Source organism: Bemisia tabaci, chromosome 7 (assembly GCF_918797505.1).
Source record: "Bemisia tabaci chromosome 7, PGI_BMITA_v3".
Lineage (NCBI taxonomy): Eukaryota > Metazoa > Arthropoda > Insecta > Hemiptera > Aleyrodidae > Bemisia > Bemisia tabaci.
This window is the reverse complement of record NC_092799.1, coordinates 9,301,923-9,320,594: the sequence shown is the minus strand read 5'-3', so window position 1 is coordinate 9,320,594 and position 18,672 is coordinate 9,301,923. Positions and strand designations below refer to the sequence as shown.

General features: G+C 42.0%; 3 protein-coding genes across 3 annotated transcripts in view; 1 reads left to right on the top strand and 2 right to left on the bottom strand.

Moving 5' to 3' along the window:
• twin (CCR4-NOT transcription complex subunit 6-like twin) overlaps positions 1–18,672 on the bottom strand; it is a 101,775-nt gene that overhangs the window by 75,921 nt on the left and 7,182 nt on the right. The gene's annotated exons all lie outside the window — the stretch shown is intronic.
• Positions 9,141–17,886, bottom strand: LOC140225020 (uncharacterized). Its single transcript, XM_072302404.1, has one exon. It carries the CDS (start codon positions 17,645–17,647, stop codon positions 15,908–15,910), a length of 1,740 nt encoding a protein of 579 aa, XP_072158505.1. The 5' UTR covers positions 17,648–17,886; the 3' UTR covers positions 9,141–15,907.
• Positions 12,603–18,672, top strand: part of mRpS14 (mitochondrial ribosomal protein S14) — a 121,057-nt gene continuing 114,987 nt past the window's right edge. The window contains exon 1 of the mRNA XM_019048988.2: positions 12,603–12,614. The gene's annotated coding sequence lies outside the window, so the exon portion shown is untranslated. The remainder of the gene's footprint in view (positions 12,615–18,672) is intronic.

Sequence of the window (18,672 nt, the reverse complement as noted above, 5' to 3'; positions counted from 1 at the left end):
AGTAGAAGTAGAAGAAGAAGAAGAAGAAGAGGAAAAGGAAATGGAGGAGAGGAAATGTAAGCAGAACGAGAGGAATAAACATAAGAGAAAGGAGAGCGTAATACCGATTGATTTGCGCTGTCAATCGATCGGCGAAATCGTTTAAATGGAACGATTTATGAGCGATAAGCTTGCAAATCGTCGCCTACCTGACATAAGGGCGTAACTGCAGTATGCAATGAACCCTGTCTTCCATACGTTTCACTGCTTTTCAGGGCTCATCTCAATGTGTAGTCACGCCCTTATGTCAGCCAATGATCAAAATGAACTCGATTGATCGATTGGTTATGCACTGGCCAATTTTGACTACACTAGTCATTTTAAGAACGGCGAATCGATTTTTTACTTTTATTCTTTTTATCACTCTCTCCTGTAAAAGTGTATCCGGCATCCTTAACTTGTTCTGAAAGGTATTTCTAGGTGGCTAATTATTATTTGGACGTATTTCTGTCGAACGGAACTATGTGCATTATGATGCGAGCCCTGTTATGCATATATTCTTATGGGTCGCAGGGCTCATCCACATAGTTCCGTTTGACAGAGACACGTCCATTTTTACTGAAGAAAGGAGAAGAAAAATAGAAGAGGAAGAAGTAGAGGAAGAGGAAAGAAGAAAGAAATTGATTTCATACGATCGAATAGAAGAGGCAACTGACTGAGGCGTTCTTCGTGCTACCGTTTAATTTGTGCTGTCGTGCGGTCTCGCTGTTGCCAGATAGTGCTAAAAATCAGTTTCTTGGCGCGTGGCGTGCTTTGAGATACATTGATTGATCTGCCATTTGAACCTATTTAGAGATCGACAAACAGGGTGTTCGCAACGTACGCCTCAATGATCGATTCTTTACCATAGCTTCAAATGGGGAAATATCGATGATCGCATCGCCACTACTAAAAATCAGAATTTTTTTTATTTAAATCCACGGAAATATTCATAATTATCGCATAGCCTGGCAACCTTGCACGGTCTGTGATCCATAGAGCCGAGTCAAAATTGCATCTGTTAAATGCTTAATAGCACCGATTTAGATCAGAATCAGAAGCTTGCGGATAATCGAAATGAACTCGATTCATCGCCTGTTTAGCGCACTGACCAACTAGGCAAAGTCTAGCCGTTCCGAAAACGACCTATTTATTGCCTTCTACGCGCTTTTCATTGCTCTATCTCTCTTGAGGGGCCTCTTAACTCTTTCGTGTAAGCATGCGGATGATCGAAAAGAAATCGATAGATTCAATATTTCACACATGGGCCGGCTCATTTTTGATTGGTTCCCGTATTTGAGGCCTTAGCAGTGTCATAAACTGGAATGGACGAGGAAATTGAGGGTACGGCAGGGAACGCTAAACGGAATGAGAGAGGGAATGGAGACAGGAATTCAGGAATGGGTTACTAAAAGATTACAAAAAACGTCCGATTTGTGTAATCTTTATATTCCCGTTTATAGCATCCATAACGCCTTGTCTCCACGGGCCGTTTCACGGGATTTTCCCGCGTTCGAATCGCAGGAATGAAACTTCTGGGCTTTTTCCCCGTTAAACAACGCAACAAAATTTCTTCTTCTTCTTATAAAGTCGTTCCTTGGGACTCCACGAGGACTCTTAGATGATACTGTGACTAGCATTGACTACCTCAATATTTTTCCCGACTTCGCAAATGAGATTTTTCCCTGGGACAAATCCCACGAAACGTCCACGGGGGGGAGGGGAGGGGGAAGGAAGGAAAAAAAAACATTGGATAGAGTCCAGACTCTTGAAAACATTGACAAGAAAAAATACTCTTGATTCAATCAGATTTTTGCTTAAATCAAAAGGAAATCTGCTCAAATTAAGAGGCTTGGTTCTTGATTTAAGCAAAAATCCGACTGAATCAAGAGTATTTTTTCTTGTCGATGTTTTTAAGAGTCTGCACTCTAGATCCAATGTGTTTTTTTTCCAGTGTCCCGTGGAGACAAGGCCGAAGCCGCGTTGTCTCAACTCTCTCTATAGAGAGACTCCAGGATGGATCTCATTATTTTCGCTAATTTAAGTATTCGATCCGAGAATCAAAACACGATTCTGGAGCCGATGTAACCGGCCGACTGATTACTCGACAGAGCGTCGTTTAATAAATAACAATGGTGGAAGACGAGTATGTAGGCTGAATGCTTAGTCACATGTCTGCGTGTACAATGGCGATGACGAGGAACGCACACACGATGAGCGTTCGATTTCGCCGAGACGTCCAATTTGTTACGTGACTTGCTGCTGCGGCTAGCGCCGAGAGGGTAACTTCATTCTCATGCAAACCCTCGACAGCGCCGAGATACAGATCTCGAGATGTAATTGCGCTTTCGGACGGGTAAAACGACGATAGCGGATCCGAGGAGAGAAATCCGAATCCGACTCGGAGACTTAAACGCGAGGGTAAGAAAAACGGAGACGCGATACTAGACTGCCGTGCTAAGGAAAAACGCCGTATAAACCTTCAGGCGTTGCCAAATTTCTTTACATGAAACGCGAATTTTATGTTAAACTTGAGAACATTTTCCTCCCAATCTTTTAGATAATTTTGTTCCCAATTTCACGTGAAGATTCTGACAATTTTGAGGAAAAATATTCATACCCTTCCTCAAAAATGAACATTTTATCGAAGTAAATTTGGCAACTCTCGGATGTTCTTACGGCGCTCTTCCTTAGCACGGCAGATGATCGATCGGCTCGTGAAATTGCGAGTACTTGAGCATTTCTAGAGGATTGCCACAAAAAGAAAATGAAATTCCCTGACATTTTCCTGATTTCCCTAACACATTTTAGTAAAATTCCCTGACAAATTCTTAATATGCCTTTCTTAAATATGCCTCACATTTTCCTCGATGCTGCCACACACTACAGAAAACTATTTGTGCGAAAATGCTTTTGTGCGGCAGCGATGATCAGAAAAATTACCGCAAATGTACTTCGTGCGGAAAAGATAGGCAGCCAATGTTTCATCCCCCGATGAATCCCGGCCGCTTATCTCTCGTCCTGGACACCATGTCCAAACCCGGGCCTCAAATTCGAGGATGAACTCGCGGTACTATGGAGATGTTGCATGTGTCAGGAATTTGCGATTTGACCGTTGATTCTTAAGTAAAAGTTCGCGAGAAATACGACGGTGTCACTGGTTTTCTCTGAAATCATCTCCCAAGCTCAATAAAAGCTCTCAAGTTGAGGCCAAAATGGAGGGGATATCCCACGCTATCCTTAGGGTCCACCTCTACATCAAGACGAACTCTCCTTGCAAAGATAGGGAGCAAATACAGATTCCGGCCACCACCATGTAAGGCTCAGGTTTTTTATAGTTTTTTCTTTTGAATTTTTATTGTTTCCGACTGGAAATGACTCAGTTTTGAGTCGGAACATCTCGGGTATCATTAATTGTGTATTTTTAGCCTTGTTTCCCGTTTCTTCATCCTTATTTTTCCACTGTTATCATTGTCTTAGGCTGCTCTTAAAAATTTATATCTATGGGAGCAAATACATTGACAGGGCTGCCACTTTATTTGGGGACTCCAAAACTGAAAACACGGCAACACCTTGCTAGTGTATTTGCTCCCTATATATTTGCATGGAGAGTTTGTCTTGGTGTAGAGGTGGACTCTCTCGTTAGCGTGGGATATCGCCTCCATTTTGGGCTCAACTTGCGAGCTTATTTTGAGCTTGGGAGATGATTTCAAAGAAAACCAGTGGCACCATCGTGTTTCTCGCTAACTTTTACATAAAAATCAATGGTCAAATCGCAAATCCCTCACACATGCAACATCTCCATTCCCCCGGCAGCTCCTCGGCTTTTCGGCGGGCGTTCGCGCCGTTCGTGGCCGTTCGGCGGCGAAACTGGAAACTCGAGCGAGCACCTCTTTCTCCCGCGGAATCGGATCGCCGGTCACCTTTTGCCGGTCGCCGGTCGTGCCCGGCCCGGGACTGGGACTTTCTCCCGCTGAGAGTGACGAGTGTGTTGGCCCAATTCCAGCCCACGACGCCCGACGCCCCGCTCCCAGCGTCGCGACGCCCCGCGCCCGGCGTCGCTCTCCTCGCGGGAGCCGCGTAAAATCGAAAGTCGGAGGCAGCGCCCGTGACATGTGACAACTTGGAGTCGTCGGTCGTCGGTCGTCGTCGCGCGATGCACCGGCAGCGCCGTACAGTCGACCGAATCGATTGAAGTCGGACACAATTCAGAAACTTTAAACAGGGTATCCGGGTTTTTTTTTTTTTTTTTTTTTTTTTTTTTTTTTTTTTTTTTTTCTTTTCATTTTTGGAAATCCTAAGTTTTCTTCATTCTGGACTGCTAAATCCCGATTTCATAATTTTTCCAAATCCTGATTTTCCCTTATTTTTAACTTCTAGATCCAGATTTCATAATTTTTCCAAATCCTGATTTTCCCTTATTTTTGACTGCTAAATCCAGATTTCATAATTTTTCCAAATCCTGATTTTCCCTTATTTTTGACTGCTAAATCCCGATTTCATAATTTTTCCAAATCCTGCTTTTCCCTTATTTTTAACTGCTAAATCCCGATTTCATAATTTTTCCAAATCCTGATTTTCCCTTATTCTGGACTGCTAAATCCAGATTTCATAATTTTTCCAAATCCTGATTTTCCCTTATTTTTAACTGCTAAATCCCGATTTCATAATTTTTCCAAATCCTGATTTTCCCTTATTCTGGACTGCTAAATCCAGATTTCATAATTTTTCCAAATCCTGATTTTCCCTTATTCTGGACTGCTAAATCCAGATTTCATAATTTTTCCAAATCCTGATTTTCCCTTATTCTGGAGTGCTAAATCCAGATTTCATAATTTTTCCAAATCCTGATTTTCCCTTATTTTTAACTGCTAAATCCCGATTTCATAATTTTTCCAAATCCTGATTTTCCCTTATTCTGGACTGCTAAATCCAGATTTCATAATTTTTCCAAATCCTGATTTTCCCTTATTCTGGACTGCTAAATCCAGATTTCATAATTTTTCCAAATCCTGATTTTCCCTTATTTTTGACTGCTAAATCCCGATTTCATAATTTTTCCAAATCCTGATTCTCCCTTATTCTGGACTGCTAAATCCCGATTTCATAATTTTTCCAAATCCTGATTTTCCCTTATTTTTAACTGCTAGATCCAGATTTCATAATTTTTCCAAATCCTGATTTTCCCTTATTTTTGACTGCTAAATCCCGATTTCATAATTTTTCAAAATCCTGATTTTCTCTTATTTTTGACTGCTAGATCCAGATTTCATAATTTTTCCAAATCCTGATTTTCCCTTATTTTTGACTGCTAAATCCCGATTTCATAAATTTTCCAAATCCTGATTTTTGCGGAGAAAAGATTTAATGTCTGCATAAGCGTATGCGAAAGCGTAAAAAAATCCGGTCGGTAGCCGACTTTTTTCAAATCCTGACTTTCCGACCGATATTTCCTCAAATCCTGATGAAATCAGGGTTAAATCCTGATTGACCTCAAATCCTCGGGAAAATCCTGATGCTAGACACCCTGTTAACCGCTTACACTGCCGTGCTGAGGAAAACCGCCGTATGATCATTCGAGAGTTGCCAAATTTCCTTCGATAAAATGCTTATTTTCGAGGAAAGCTATGAATATTCTTCCTTCAAATTTTCAGAAACTTCAGGTGAAATTGCCAACAAAATTACATGAAAAATTGTAAGAAAAATATTTACCAATTATCCCGAGAAATCGTGATTTACCGAAGGAAATTTGGCGACGCCTGGAAGTTTGTGCGGCGCTTTCTCCTAGCACGGCAGTATGAATCCATTTACACACATTTTTGAGGTTCTTAAAGTAGTTCCATTGGTTTCCTTGTGCAATTTTCAACTCGAAGCACTCCTTGCAATGTAAAATGGATCGAAATAAACACCAAAATAGCAGTTATAGTGAAAAATATCATGTCCAACCTCTCTGATTAACTCGATCCACTCACCACTGTGCGGCGCGGCGTCGCGTGGTGAAAGTCGCGCGGGGGCCCCGAGAGTCCAGGGTTTCACGCCTCGTCGATTTTTTCCACGACGCACAGTGGAGTGAGTTGATGAGAAGAAATCTGACTATAGAGTGTGTATGAGGGGAGAGTCGCGGGCACGGTGAAATATGTAACTTTTAGGGCCCAAAAGGGCCGCCAACCGTCCAACACGAGAAACACTAGAAAAATATCGGTGCCGATCTCCCGATCCAAACAACCAAGATGACCCAGGACGTTTGTAGATGAGTGTCCTCCCGCAAAAATCATTCTGTGCAAACAAAGGCTCGTAACAATTTTAATAATAGATCATACTGGGTAATGGACAATTCGCACACAAAAATTGTATTTCTTCATCTGAGAGTGCCTAATGAGCTGAGTTCGCAGTATTTTCCATAATTTTTTTCTGACATGGGAAATTTGAGAAAAATAGATTTAAAAGTGAGAAAATGTGCCGCCTTATGGCATCATCTTGCGCCATTTTTCATTTAAACACGTGTATTTTAGCAGATTAGGTTGTTTTGTCATATTTCCTCCAATAATTGTTCAATTTAGAAACCAAGGATGTCCTCGTGCTCAGTTTTCCTAGAAGTGTCATATTAAAGATGCAATTCACAAGGTTTCAGACACGTGATTTCCATTGCGTTTGGGCTCTCGTCCAGAATTCCACGTTGCAAGAATTAGAAAGAAATCGCATACTGATTCTCTGAACATTTCGTAATTCTGACAATTGAGATAAACGTATGTAGAAGCATAATTCGAAATAGTTTCAGGCGATGTTCGAATCACTAGTCCAGAAAGCAATGAAGTATTAAATGTTTCGCTATCGCATTCCTGACATTCGTTGCTTAACTAGGAAAGGAGATAACAGGTTGCAGCGACAGTGGCGTGGCGTGATTTGCGATATATCGATTGATCGTCATTTAAACCTATGGAAAAGTATCGATAAACAGTGTGTTCGCAGCGAACACCTTAACAATCGATTCTTTAACATAGCTACAAATGGAGAAATATCGATAATCGATCGTTCACGCGACGCCACTGGTTCTAGTGTGCGCCGCTGCCGGCCAGAGACCTGCTCCATCGAACGGGGAACTGGGCCCGCTGCGAAGGGCACAGAAAGTACGCACTTGAAGAGAGCGCCAAAATGTCTCGCTTATTATAATTTTACTTAATTTTTGATGAATTCTCATGCTATTCAGGTATTTGTTGACATAAGAATAATATGCAAAAATGGCCCGAACAATTCAACAAAACAAAACACAAGAAAATGGGAAACCAAGGCTAAAACAAACAGAATGCCCGGAGCGTTTCGGGGTCAGTAGCGATTCCAACAAGTTGGCAACACTGTTTTCCCTTCATTTAAATCCATTGAAAATATCGATTTCTGGTGAGGAACTATAAATCGATTGTTTTGCATACATTTAAATGGAGGAAAAATAGTTTTGCCAACTTTCACTTATCGGGTTGGTTTCAACCTCCTCCTTGACCAGGAAACAAAAGATATAAAAATATAAAAAGCAGAAAAAACATTATATAACATACCTCTGTGATAACCTCTCTTCTTCGTTATCACGGATGTGGGTCTGAGGGGTTTTTTTAATTTGATATTTTTACATTTTTAGTTTCCTGGTCAAAGAGGGGGTTTGAGACCACCCCAATACATCCCAGGTATTCGACTTGTTTTCAGTCTCAGTTTCCCATTTTCTTGTTTTTTTACTTATTAAGTTCTAGGGGCAGTTCATATAATACATTTGACCGTTCTGGGTTGACCCGGAAAAGTAAGAAAACGAGATTAAAAATATCCCCAAAATAGGATAAAATTACGGAGGATTACGAAAGTAATGCTGCAGGAATGTTGTGTCCTCTATTGACACGAAAATTATCTCAACTGTTTGCGACGTACTGTTTCGGACACAAGAGAATGCTTGTTCGAAACACTCCCAAAATTTTATAGTGAGCTCACCTGAAACTCAGAAAGTGATTCTCATTTATATTTAAGCACTGATTGTCTCAACTCAAAGCCTTTTTTTTTTCTTTCCCTTTTGTTTATTTAATCCATATTGAAAACTCAGAGCGTGATTTTTATCACTCATTCAGCTACGGCTTGTTTTAAAGTTAGAATAGTTATTTTCCATCACGTGCGAATGCGTAGGATTTTAATTTTGCTTTTCTTTTTCCTTTTTTTACTGGCTTCAATATTAAATTTAAGTGGAAAATGGTTCTTTGATAAAAATCGGCAAAAAAACTTTAAATGACTTTAAACATGTGATACTTGAATTTTTCCAGATCTGATCGACGAAATTAGAACAGATAAAAATCGAAAATTATGAAATGAATGAAACACAATCTGTACTTTTAAAGTTTCACAGTCGATAGTAATAAACTTTAAATGTCAAACCAAAATTGTATGTTCTAGATAACAATGAGATTGAGAGACGATTAAAAGATTTTCACTTTCTTTTTCTAGGGAGCAGTATTGTCTTTAAAAATTGTGACGATGTTGATTTTTTTTTGGAAATCTTTCAAAAAAAAGGAGAAAATTAGAAATACATGACTAAAAACAGGAGAAAACATATGTGTTAACTCCAGTACAATTTTGCTTATGCCCTAGTGCTTTGAGAAAAATCTTATGATCTCATAATTTGAGAGAGTTTGATATCAAAAGCGTTATTTGCTTGAGTGTAAAATTATTTTGAGCCGAAGGTCCGAATTGATTTCTGTGGGAAATTTTATTAAACAAAAGTTTGCGTAAAAATTTTAAAACTTTATTGGAGCAAAACTGTAGAAAATTTGTAATATATTACCAAAGTTTGGTACGAGTTACATCGCAATTTGAGAATATAGACGATCAATTCGCATTATAAACAAGGAAAAGGGGTCGACAATCGTCATTCAAATTGAAAAACCTTAGGTTCCTGGCTTTTCTATTTGTCATGCAACTGTTGAATTCTCAAATTCTGAAATTTTTGTGGTGCCAACCAATCATGTAATTGCTAAAGAAAATACATTTGAGGGGGAAAAATTTTCATTTGAAGGAAGCTTAGCGAAAATGTAATCAACGGTCCAAATTGGAAAAAAATGAGGCAAGATAAAAATAAGATAGATCTCGAAAAATTTGCAAAAAATATAACTCTTTATTCAATTATCATAAGGCATGTCAAACTTGCTGGAAATACGCACTAATTTCAAGAGAAAAGGAAACTCCCTTTACAACTTGTTTGAAAGCTCCAATGAAAATAAAATAAACACCTGATGAAGTACACTTCATAATCTGTTGGAAAATATACATACTTATTGAAAAAAAATCACTTGCCTGCTATTATTTTACGCATTCAAAACAAATACTATGGAGACATTGGCAAGAAAGGCTGGATTTAAACTGTAATGTAACTCATGTAAGATGCGAAAATGACGGATTGAATAATAGAAAAAGGGTGGAAATAATGAAGCATGCTAGGCCCCAATTTTAGGCTCCCTTCAAAAGGAAAAGAAATTGTTACCCTGTCGAAATCGAGATACAGAATAATCAGTTCAGGTATGTAACAAACCCCCAACAGCAAAATTTAGGAACATTTTTAAAGAACCTATGAATTATAATAAATTAAGTAATAAATTAAAAAAAATTATGTCCGTGCTCCCAAACCTGAAGAGCCTCACAGTCCACATAAAAGCAATTATTAGCCATTTCTTGAGATGAAAAAATGGATCGACTTGAACTCGAATAATGAAAGCTGAAGTCGTGAGGGAATTATCCTTGTGCTTCCCATCTTAATTAGACCAGGATTTCTTTTTTACAGTAGAGTCTCTTTGAGGGGCTTGGAGGACAAGGCGCACAAGTACAGTTTTTTCTATTTCGAGAAACGTAGTTTGAAGTTGCGTGATTACATGGATCCTCAGGGCGGAAAGAAAGTTCAGCCTGACTTTTTGATGCTTAGAAATTCGAATTTGGGAGCGCATTTTTCACAGAATATGCATTAAGACTAGTTTTACTTGACATAATTAGTCACTCAGTTTTTCTTCAAAAATTGCACTTACGCGCCTTGTCCTCCAAGCCCATCCTATCATCATCATGGTAAATTATTCTTAATGAACATGGCGGTGGTTCAGATTTCACAATCATCCGGCAAGTATTTCTCGAGCGCCATTCTCCTCCAAAACTTTTCACAATTTTCTTAAGATCTTGCAAAAGCAGTCTGTAAGGATTGTTTCGAATAGTTGAAATCGTCGCCGAGCTGACAAAAGGGCGTAACTGCATATTGAAATGAGCCCAGAAAAGCATAAAATTGTGGAGACGAAAGGGTTCATTGCAGGGTGCAGTTACGCTCTTATGTAAGGCAGCCAACAAATGTATCTATTTTTCTACGATGATTCCTCTCTAGCGTACGACTCAACCAACTTGTCTGATTCTCTTCTCGAATGCAATGATTCTTCAAGTCATTTTTTATGAGTGTGGATTATTCGCCCTGCATCTTGAGTTTTTATCGACATGAATAATCAAGACATTGAGAGGAAAATGAAGATATTTCTTTTTCCCCTTATTTTCTTCCACGGTAAACTCATACTGACGATCTTGCCAAAAATTAAGGGACGCCAAAAACTTGTGAAATACACCAGTAGCTTGAATAGGTTCGATAAAATGCGACGTTATAAAAATAAAGATATCAACATGACTTCAATGCAGTGCTAAGGAAAAGAAAAACGCCGTATGAGCATTTGAAAGTTGCCAAATTTCGTCTCAGAAAAGATTTATTTTTGAAGAAAGGTATGAATACTTTTCCTTCAACATTTCAGACTTTTTAGACAAATTATGGACAAAATCCTCTGAAAAATCGGATGAGAAAAATTCATAAATTTTCCCCCGATTTCTCAATTCGTGATTTATCAAAGGGAATTTGGCAACGCCTGAAGGCTCTTGCGGGTGTTTTCCTTAGCACGGCAGTTTAATGGTACGCAATCGACAGCACCAAAGTTAATTCGAACGATTTAGTCGCAAGGTTGAACATATACGTGAATAAACGATAGTGCCTAAAAAACCTAAACGGATGCACTTTTCAAGAAAAAAAACTGAGATTTTGGCATCATTTGTGGACTGGAGGTTTGGAAGCACCAGTTTAAGAACACTTCAGTGCATTAAAACTATACAATAACAAAAACAAGTGAACATAGAACCTAGAAGTGAAAGCTCAATAACTAGTTAAGTTGATAAGTTTCGGTATTCAAACGATAACATAATACTGTACAAGCGATCGTTCATTTGAAACACTGAAAGGGGTTAGAATGAGAAGAAGAAATGGACGTATTTATGCTAAAAGGAACTATGTGCATAGAAATTGCGTGAGACATAGTTCCTTTTAGCATAAATACGTCCAAATGAGATAATAACCAGTAATCCAAGCATAGGCTTTCCAACCGGGCAGGGTACGATTTTGTCCAATTAAATCACACAGAAGGGTGACCTACCAATATTGTTTAGGATATTTCGCTCTCTTGAATCTTGGTCGAAAAAGCAAGGCTGAGAGAAATTAGTTTTCAAAAATCTCTGAATCAATTTTTTTTTCTTTCCGAGTTTTACTTCATGAAAAAAACCTGAAAATTGACGTCCACATTCTTGGTTAGCAATGTTAACATGAGTAGTGCGTCTCCGAATAGGAGGTTACTGCTGGAGCCTACAGTCAGAATTTACTCTTCATTACGATATTCTTGTTCCCAATACTGACCCATTAAAGTTGACAGAATGATACATTCTTTGTTAACCCTCATTTGTCTACATATATAAAAATGAAAATAGTTTGAAATTCTATCACAGGAAATTCTTCTCCGGGCGAAAAATAACAAAAACCATAATATATCAGATATAACTACAAAGAAGGAAAATAATTCGAGGAATTATCCTAGTAAACTATTTGTTGAAATAGAACACAACCATTTAAATTAAAATAAAAATACAAGAATAAATAGTACAGAATAAATACGGTTTATGAGACAAGTTGCAAACGTAAAAATAAAATTAACATTGAGAGGAAAACAGATCGATGACCTAAGTGAAAAACCACGTATTTCCATTGCGATGGTTTAAAATTTCCGCTCCTATCTTATTTCTTCGAAGCGAAAAAAACCAACATTAAAACTTGAAATCTGCACAGAAATTACAGGACATTCTGCTGACAGAGAAGGAAATTCAAAGAAGTTTTCAAGAAACTACATTGTCTATAGTTTTCCAGAGAAAAAATAAATTATGGGGGAATGTCTGCGACGTTGCAAACGGAAATACGTGGTTTCGCACTTCCGCCATCGCCATGCTTGTTGGTTTACTCGAATAAGGTGTGAATTAACTTTCGCACAGTGCATAAAATAGGATTTTACTTCTAATGAAAAGGATTTTTAAGTTCTTAGAGGCGGAAATAATCAGAATCAGTAAGTTTCGTAAAATTCACGACTTAGCAGATAGCTCATCAATTTAATAATTTAACCGTAAAATAATAGGGATCTCAAAAGCTTCAGCTGGAGGAACAAGCAGAATTCTTAACTTTAGGACTGGAGAATAAAAATAAATATATTCCACCAGGTTTTGACTGGCAAAAACAGTCCAAGTTTTTGGGAGGGAGACAATTTTGGAAAACGGATTTCATAACAACGTTAGTAATAAAATACCTAGGCACTCTATTGAAACGTGAAAAAAGAGAAGTAAAAATCTACAGTAATACATTTGGCTTATAGCTCATAATGACATAGAAGTCCATTTTCCCATAAAAATTAAAAAAAGAAAGAGAAGGAAAAAGACCAACACTTTTCCATTCGACAGGAATATTTATCACTTACAGTGCAACGCACCTTTTAAAAAAGAGCGAACAATAATTTTTACACATATTAGAGAAGTAAATTGAACATTTAACTCAACATTTAACTGACTGATTTAAAATACAATTGAGAATAACTGGAGGTGTTGAGGCAATGCTTGAGAGGCAAATAGGAGACGAGAAGTACTCGCAGGAAATGCGCAAATTTAACTATAATACCACTGATACACACTTATGAAAAAGCTCTCAAGTTGAGAATAACTGTACTGGGTAGTTTCATTTCAGTTCCGATAATTGATCAATTTTGACCATTGATTTTCCCCCTTTTATTTTTTTACTTTTTTTTTTTAAAAAAAACACCTAAACTCGGGACAGAGCTAATGAGAACAAACTACATTCTCCTTGTTTCAGAAGAAAAGACCAAGTTCAAATTCAGGGAAGTGTAATAGGATTAAACGAATAGGTCACCAGTCCTTTTTTTGGGTCCCTTCTTAACCTTCTCTTCCTCACTATTTTTAATGACCAAGCTTCCTCATTTCTCTTTACTGAGAGAACATGAAAGCAGTAGAGCACTGTCGGGCTAATTTCTTTGCTGGTCATGTCTAAATGCTGATTTCTTGGGAAACCCTTTACTTTTTTACAACTTTTTCACATAGATCTCGTGAAACTATTACATAGAAAAAGTTACACGGAGATGTACAAAAACAATGAACGAAGAAAACGCATAAAACCATTCTCCGAATGTTAACAATGAAGACTTACTTTGGCACAATTATGATGACAACAATATGTAAGTATGTACTGTCTGAAAAGTTGGTTTACATGAATATAAAAATGCCCCAAGTGCTTAAATTTCGGATAATCCATTAAAAAGCAGACCCTCACCTTCCATGTTTAAAATACTACAATTATACAGTCATGGAGATTACAGTTGAAGAAAAAAAGCTTTACATATCAGTGACGAGGCGTAAATGATCGATTTACGATATTTCCCCATTTATAGCTGTGGTAAGGAATCGATTGTTAGGTGTTCGTTGCGAAAACCCTGTTCATCGATTCTTTACCAAGGTTTAAATGGCAGATCAATCAATACATCGGAAAGCACGCCACGCCACATTTACAGATCTGAAATGTCGAGGCTTTATCAGATTGAAGTTTCATTCAATCGATCATTTACGCCTCGTTACTAACCTGTAAAGCTTTATCAGATAGAAGTTCAAAAAGAAAAAGAAAAATAATGGACAAATTTAGGAAGTGTCTGATATTTAGAGGCAAACTTCGGTGCAATTTTTAGCTCGAAGGGTGACGAGGAAATTACTGCTTTTCGAGTTGATGTTTGGAACAATTAATTCAGTGAAATTTAAATAAAACCAATTTTAAGTCTATTTCCAAAAAAAAAAAAAAAAAAAAAAAAATTCAAGGAAAAATCCATGATGTTACGAACTTTCTTCAACTGGTTTCAACGAACCGAACACGTGTTTACTGTATTAGAAAAGTTCCATTAAGTATCATTATTCTACACGCTTATCACAGAGTTCTTAAAATTATGTTCAGGTCGATTCAAGAAGCACACTTTACAACAACTCATAAATTTAAAGATATTTTTACTTCATTGATTTTGATATGGATAAATACGGGTGGAATGAGACGATCTCAATGAATATTTCTTTTATTCACTGAATACCATTCGGGATATTTCACTTTCTTTCTCATGGCTAAGACATCTTCCTATGCACGTACAAAATTGTGGTACATAAATTCAAGACGATAGAAATCCAAATACCAAAATTTGATAACTCCTCACCGGTATCGGTCTAGCTCGAAAATTCTCCAAATGCTGATACGTTACGTTTTCGGGGCCGTTACCTCTCGAGTGGGGCCCTCTCTAACTACCTTAATGTCCTCTTTCATGTGCGATTTCAAATTTTGAGGGCCCCTGAAAGAAAACTGCCGGGACCCTCAGATCTACCCGTCAGAATTTCTGGGGGGGGGGGCTGAAGCACCCTTGCACCCCTGGCCAGACCACCCTTGCCTCACTTCTTGGTGCTCTTTTGTACTTTATTAAATCGCACGACAGACGATCTTAAGGGGTTATCGGGAAGGAGTTATCAGCCAAGATGATATTTTGACAAATAAAATACTTCTAGATTATCTTCCTCGAGGAGCTGTCGAAATACAGGTAAGCAATAAGTTTTTCGGTACATTTTTAAGACAGTAAAACCCAGGGCTTTTTGGTTTCCAAAGCATTGAATAAACTGTTAGATGTTTCAAATTAGGTTGAGAATAAAAACCTCTTTTCAGTTTCTATAAAAGTTAGAGTATTGTCACATATGAACCTTGGTTACTTGGGCGTCTGCTCTTTAAGGCACTCCTCACTTTCACAAAAAAGTTTAAAAAAGAGAGGGGGACCCGTTGATGCAAAAAGTTAGCTAGGTTCTGAGACCGACTAATGACAACATTCAAAAAGCCTTTTTTTCAGAGGAGAAGTCAGTAGAACTCATAGATCATCATGTACACGTTTTCATTGCTATCATGCATCTTTTCGTCATTTTTAGCGCACCCATCATACAAACTAGATAACTGCGAAAAACAGAAAAAAGGGGCAACTGGATTTTTCGACTACATCTCAATTTTTGACTTATCCTTGATCTAAATGAGTCTCGTCTGATCAACCTGAATAACGGATTATAAACGTGACAGCCAAAAAAAAAAAAAGACCAAGAATTTTACAAAAGAACTTACTGCACCAGCAGTGAACCGTCTGTTTTGAAAGTCGGCGTCAAATCCGGGACTAAATAGCAGGTTGCGCAAGGGGGCGGACATTGCGAAGAACTTGATTTCTACATCTCCGTATCCATCGGGCGATGCGACTATCTCCAGGTTCTGCACCCTCGTCGAGGACCATCTCCAGGTTCTGCACCCTCGTCGAGGACGATCTCCAGGTTCTGCACCCTCGTCGAGGACGATCCCAACGGCTGGATCCTCTTCAGGTTCCCGTTTTCAAACTCGGCGTGAAGTCCGGGACTTTAGCACAAGAGGGGAACGTCATGAAAGGTTGCGTCAAGGGGGCGGCGGGGCTGGAAGTCATGAAGAACTTGATCTCGATGTCCCTGTGTCCGTTGGGCGATGTGACGATCTCCGAGGACACCTCCAGGTTCTGCGACCTCGCCGGGGACGACCCCAACGGACTGGGGCTTTCGTCGACGACCGCCTTCTCCGGCGTCCTGGCGGGCGCGCGCTCCACCACGCGGTGCTCCTCGTTGAAGACGGGCCAGGGGCTCGCCGGCTTGGGGCTCGAATCCTCCGGGCTCGGGAACTCGGAACTTTGGTAGAGCTGCGCCTCGTTCTTCCGGAAGGCCAAGCCGTTGGCGTCGTGCCCGTCCCAGGACCTCCGGTTGGACACGAGCGCGGCGTAGTTGGGGATCCTCGGCGGGGGCTCCTCGATCTTGGGCGGGAGCGGGGGCGGCGGCGGGACGTGTCGATGAACCCGGTCGGGACGTGGAAGCTGGAGACGTTGAGGAGGCCGAACCTCTGCGTGAACTCCGGGAGCTTCTGCTCCGGGGCCGGGAAGCCGATCTTGCCGGCGGCGTACAACTCCAACTCCGCGAACCCGCCGCGGTCGGAGGGGCTGCTCATCGGGATGGGGTTGTGGTACGGGGGGCTGCCGCGGTACGGGAAGGGGTTGGGCGGCCGGTGGAAGTTGGGCGGCGGGAAGCGGCAGTCGTTCGGGGGCATCTTCGTCTTCGCCTCGAGGGGCGGGAATTTGGCGTGAGAGTCCGGAGTCGGCGGCCCGGGACCGCGGAGCGAAACTGGGCCGGAACTCCGGTGCTGGTGCTCCGCGCCGAGGGGGAGGATGCAGGACACCAGCGACGGGGAGTACCCTCTCGTGTTCACGTTCCAGATAACGCTGCTGGGGTCGCAGTACCGGCACCGGCAGGAAATCCCCTTTTCCGCGCTTTCGTTTTCTTTCCCGGCGGCGTCGTCCGGGTTTCCAGACTCGGGGGCGCACTTATCCTCCGGAGCTTTCTCGCCTCCGTCCGGTTGTCCTCCGTCCTTCTTCGTCGCCTCCTTGCCGGAGTCGTCCTCCTTGGGCGTGTTGTTGTTGTCGTCGGGGGCGGCGCTCGGGACCCCGTTGGGCTTCCGGTCCTTCTTCCGCCTCTTCCGCGGTTTGATTATCCGCGGCAGGCTGTTCTCCAGGGAGTTGCACGACAGGTTCTCGTCGCTGACGCTAGAGCTCTCGCCGGTCTTGCCGCTCGAGCCCGCCGAGTCCTTCCGACCCGACGCGATTTTGTTCGCGTCGAGGGGAGCGTTCCGCGAAGAAGGGTTGCCGGCCTTGCCGCTCTTCGATTTGCAGCTCTGCTCGTACCTGCTCGACTGGATGAGGGGCACGCCTTGGGTGTGGACGGCCAATTTGGAGAACTGAGATCTGTTGTGGAGCATGCGTGGCGGCAAGCTAGCATCGGGCTGGGGGGTGTCCCCGCCGTACTTCCGGTTCTTCTTCGTCGTCCGGCTGTTCTTGGACTTCACGAAGGGCTGGACGGCGAGGAGCGGGACCCCGATCGTCCAGACGCCCTCGGGCTCCTCGAAGAGCCCATGCCTCTGGTTCGCCTTGAGGCTCCGGTTGGGCGGGTAGGCGGCTCTGTCCGGCGGCGGCGGGCCATTCGCGTTGCGGAGCAGGGTTTTCGAGTTGTAGAACTGCCTCTGGAATTTGCGCGGCTGGAGCGGGGGCGGCGAGAACTGCGGCGGCGGGGGCGGGCATGGGGAGATCAGACAGCTTCCGATGTACCTCTCGAGCGGCAAGTGCGCAGGGAGGGCAAAGCCCATGGTCCACCCGACGCCGGGGCTTGACTAGCACTCATTAGCGAATAACACTTGACACTGGATTTCCTCGACACAAACACTATCACCACACTGATTCACTGGTTCGAGCACTGGTTCGCGGGGTGACGCACGAGGGGTCTGCTTGCGCGCGGGTGTGGGGATCGGCGGCTGGGAGCTGGTCGGTCGCGTCTGCCGCCCGGGTCGAGAAGCCACTGACGAGGCGCCGGCCGCCGCGGCGGGAAGAGAGAGCGACACGCGACGCTCCCGCGGGTGGGGATGAGCCGCCGTGAATGGGGGGAACCGGGGGGAGTCTGCGGGGGGCGGGGGGACCCGGCGAGTACGCTCGGATTCAATTGAGCGATGAAAAGGCGAACGATCGTGATAAGTAGTTCAGGCAGGCGAGCGACTGTTGAGGGCGGAGGGCGAGGACACTGCTACCCGCGGGAACCTGGCTTGGGTTAGGTTAGGTTTCCTTTAATTGTTTTTCCTTCGTCCAGGGTTCCCCTCTTGTACAGTGGTGCCCAACCCGGGTTTTTCATACGAGCAACTTTTCGCTGTTGAAATAGGGGGGAGCTCTGGTTTTCCCTCCAGAATTGTGACTTCCCCCTAGAATTTTGAATCCCCCCCTAGAGTTTTGACTTTCCCCCCTAGAATTTTGACTCCTCCTCTAGAATTTTCACTTCTCTCCCTAGAATTTTGATTTTCCCCCTAGAATTTCATGCAAAAATAAACTGAATTGAAAATAAGCAGAATTTACAAGAAATCCTGAAAGAAATGCCTCAAATTGCCCCCGAATAACAGAAACAATGTCAAAATTTTCCGGGGAAGGCCCCCCTGACCCCCCTCGCCGGGGGGTATTCCACACCCCCCAGACCCCCTGATGGAGGGGCGAAGAAACTCAGATTTGGGGGGGGGGGACTCGTATGAATTCAAAATTTTTCAGGGGGGATGGGCACCCCTGCTCTGGTATTTCGTCATCCGCCGGTTCCGGCAAACTGCTATTCTGCCATGCTAAGGAAGAACGCCGT

What these genes read in the sequence shown, in the direction of transcription:
- LOC140225020 (XM_072302404.1), bottom strand. Translation starts at nt 17,647, where the DNA reads ATGGGCTTTGCCCTCCCTGCGCACTTGCCGCTCGAGAGGTACATCGGA.